We start from the raw sequence: 2,161 nt of genomic DNA, 5'->3' as shown, positions 1-2,161 counted from the left end.
GGAGCCTTGCCCCCACCCCCGCCGCGTCCACACCCTCCCGGACACAGTGCTCACTCAGACTTTTATCCGGCAGCCCCCTCTGCGCTCTCTGGCGCGACCCAGGGCCTGCCCCTCCCCCCACGCAAAGAGCCTGGTCCCTGGGGGGCTCACATTCGTGCTGCTCCAGCGGGGGGTGGGAGTGGCGTACGGCCACTAGGATGAAGAAGAGAAACAGAGGCCACAGCAACTCCACCAAGAGCTGGATCTGGGGGAGGGGCAGAAGGAGGGGAGTGGGGCACCCTGAGGGGCACCGGGCCGCCCGGGCCTGGCCCATCAGTCCTGGCATTACCGGCTGCCTCCTGCGATACAGGACGTTTTTCCAAAGCAGCAGCATTAGCTGCGTCCCGAGGGCCATGGCAGGAACGCACAGCGCACAGGGCGGGAGGGCCGGGCGAGGGCGCGCTCTGCGGCGGCGGGCAACCCCTGGCCGTCTCTGGGCCTCGCTCCTCTAGCCCATGGTGCCCGGCTCCCGGGAGCTCCGCCTGGAGCCAAACAGCAGGCACTTTATTAGTGCCCTTCGGTCCCTGGAGGGGCGGAGGGGGCCAACTGGAGCCCGGCCCGAAGCCCTGCACGCACCTGATTGGGTGCCTGGGATGTCGCTGCTGCAGGGCTGGGGTCCAAGAGGCTAGCAACTAATTATCGAGGGGGAGGGGCCTCGGCGTGACTCGTCAGGACTCCACCCTGACCTCCCTTGGGGGCCTCCGGGTCCGGCGCCCCCTCATCCCGCGCCCTGGGAAAGATCCACCACCCACCCCGGCCCCAGGCTTCCCCAGCGATGGCGGCAAAGGGCTGGGCGTTTTACACACCTGGCGGGGAGAAGGGCCAACCCAGGCCCCCCGAGAGCCCGGCAGGGTCCGCAGTGACCCCGCAGGGCGCAGGGCCCGGCTCTACCCACCCCTCGGCATCACTGATCGTGGAGAAGAGCCCCCGGCCCCAGGGGAGGAGTGCGGAGAGCGGACGGCCCTGAGGGCCCCTGGAACCGGCGGCTCCTGATCCGGGCTCGGCTCGGCCCACTGCGCTGCCCGAGGGGCAGGGCGTCGCCACAGGCCACAGTCCAGGCTGGACCTGGGCCCCGAGCCCCCGGAGGGCTCACGCCAGGCGGGAGCTGGGGCGGGGGGGCCTCCGTTTTCCCCGTCGTAAAGCGGAGAGCCCGCCGGAGTTCTGACGCGGGGAGCGGCTGCAGGTGCAGTCACCGCTCAGGTGGGCCGAATGCCCGAGCGCAGCCCGGGGCGTCCGTGCCCCATCGCCGGGAACCTGCCTCCCCCATCCAGCCGCACCCGGCACCCTCCTTCCTCTCGCAGACCCTCTCACCGTTCCCGTCCTCTCGGGCCGCCCTCCCAGCGCCCACAGGGATCGCGGCCCCTTTAAGAGGGGTCTCCCGCAGCGAGCCCTACGCCCAGTAGTTCACCACCTGCGCCCGGGAAGCCGCGCCCGGCCCCGCCCCCGCCCCCACTATTGGCTGTCACCCCTGCCACTCGCGGGCCGGGCCCGCCCAATCCAGGCGCGCCTGGGAGGGGGCCGCGCAGAGCCGGGTTTCTTAAAGGAGCCGCTCCCCTCTTGCTGTGTCACCTGGGGCCCTGGGTTGCCTGCTCACCCCGCACGGGTCGACCCTCAGACGGGCGCGCCGTGCTCTCCCCCCACATTGTGTACCCGCCTGCAGTGCAGTGGCTCCCCGTCGTAGGAGGTCGCTTTCTCCCCACTCTATCCTGGGGGACCGACCCTAGCCAGACTCGCTCCATGACCCCAGGACTCGACTTGTCCATCCACAAAGTGGGGGTTCGATTGGTCATTTGTCCACCCCCCCCACAATCATTCTTTTGGTCCCTACAGTGGGCCCAGCTATGGCAGAAGGGGGAGGGGTCCCAGCATTCTGAAATTAGAGTCCTGGGTCATAACGGTCACAGCATTTTGAAGATTTCCGGATCCCTTTGCAGAAAACTGGGTGGATTTCCTGAGATTGTGGTGAAGACGAAGCAAGTATATGGACCCACAGCTCTGAAGGCACAGAGCTGCACTGGGAGAGCCCCTGAGAAAAGGCAGGTGGGCTTGGTGCTGGGGCTTTGGGGACGAATAGGAGCTTGCCCCGCCCTAGCAAATGGCCAGAGCAAAGCCCCGGGGGCCT

At 68.3% G+C, this 2,161-nt stretch overlaps 1 protein-coding gene across 1 annotated transcript in view; it reads right to left on the bottom strand.

Annotated features, from left to right (window-relative positions):
* Nucleotides 1-427, bottom strand: part of ABCA7 (ATP binding cassette subfamily A member 7) — a 15,678-nt gene extending 15,251 nt beyond the window's left edge. Inside the window, 2 exon segments of the mRNA XM_077760595.1 lie at nt 151-244; nt 329-427. Of these exon segments, the coding sequence (XP_077616721.1) occupies nt 151-244; nt 329-394 (160 nt within the window). The 5' untranslated portion in view covers nt 395-427.
* Between the last annotated feature and the right edge of the window lie 1,734 nt (nt 428-2,161).

Source organism: Crocuta crocuta, unplaced genomic scaffold (assembly GCF_008692635.1).
Source record: "Crocuta crocuta isolate KB4526 unplaced genomic scaffold, BGI_CrCroc_1.0 scaffold443, whole genome shotgun sequence".
NCBI classification, from domain to species: Eukaryota; Metazoa; Chordata; class Mammalia; order Carnivora; family Hyaenidae; genus Crocuta; species Crocuta crocuta.
This window is presented reverse-complemented; position numbering and strand designations above follow the sequence as displayed.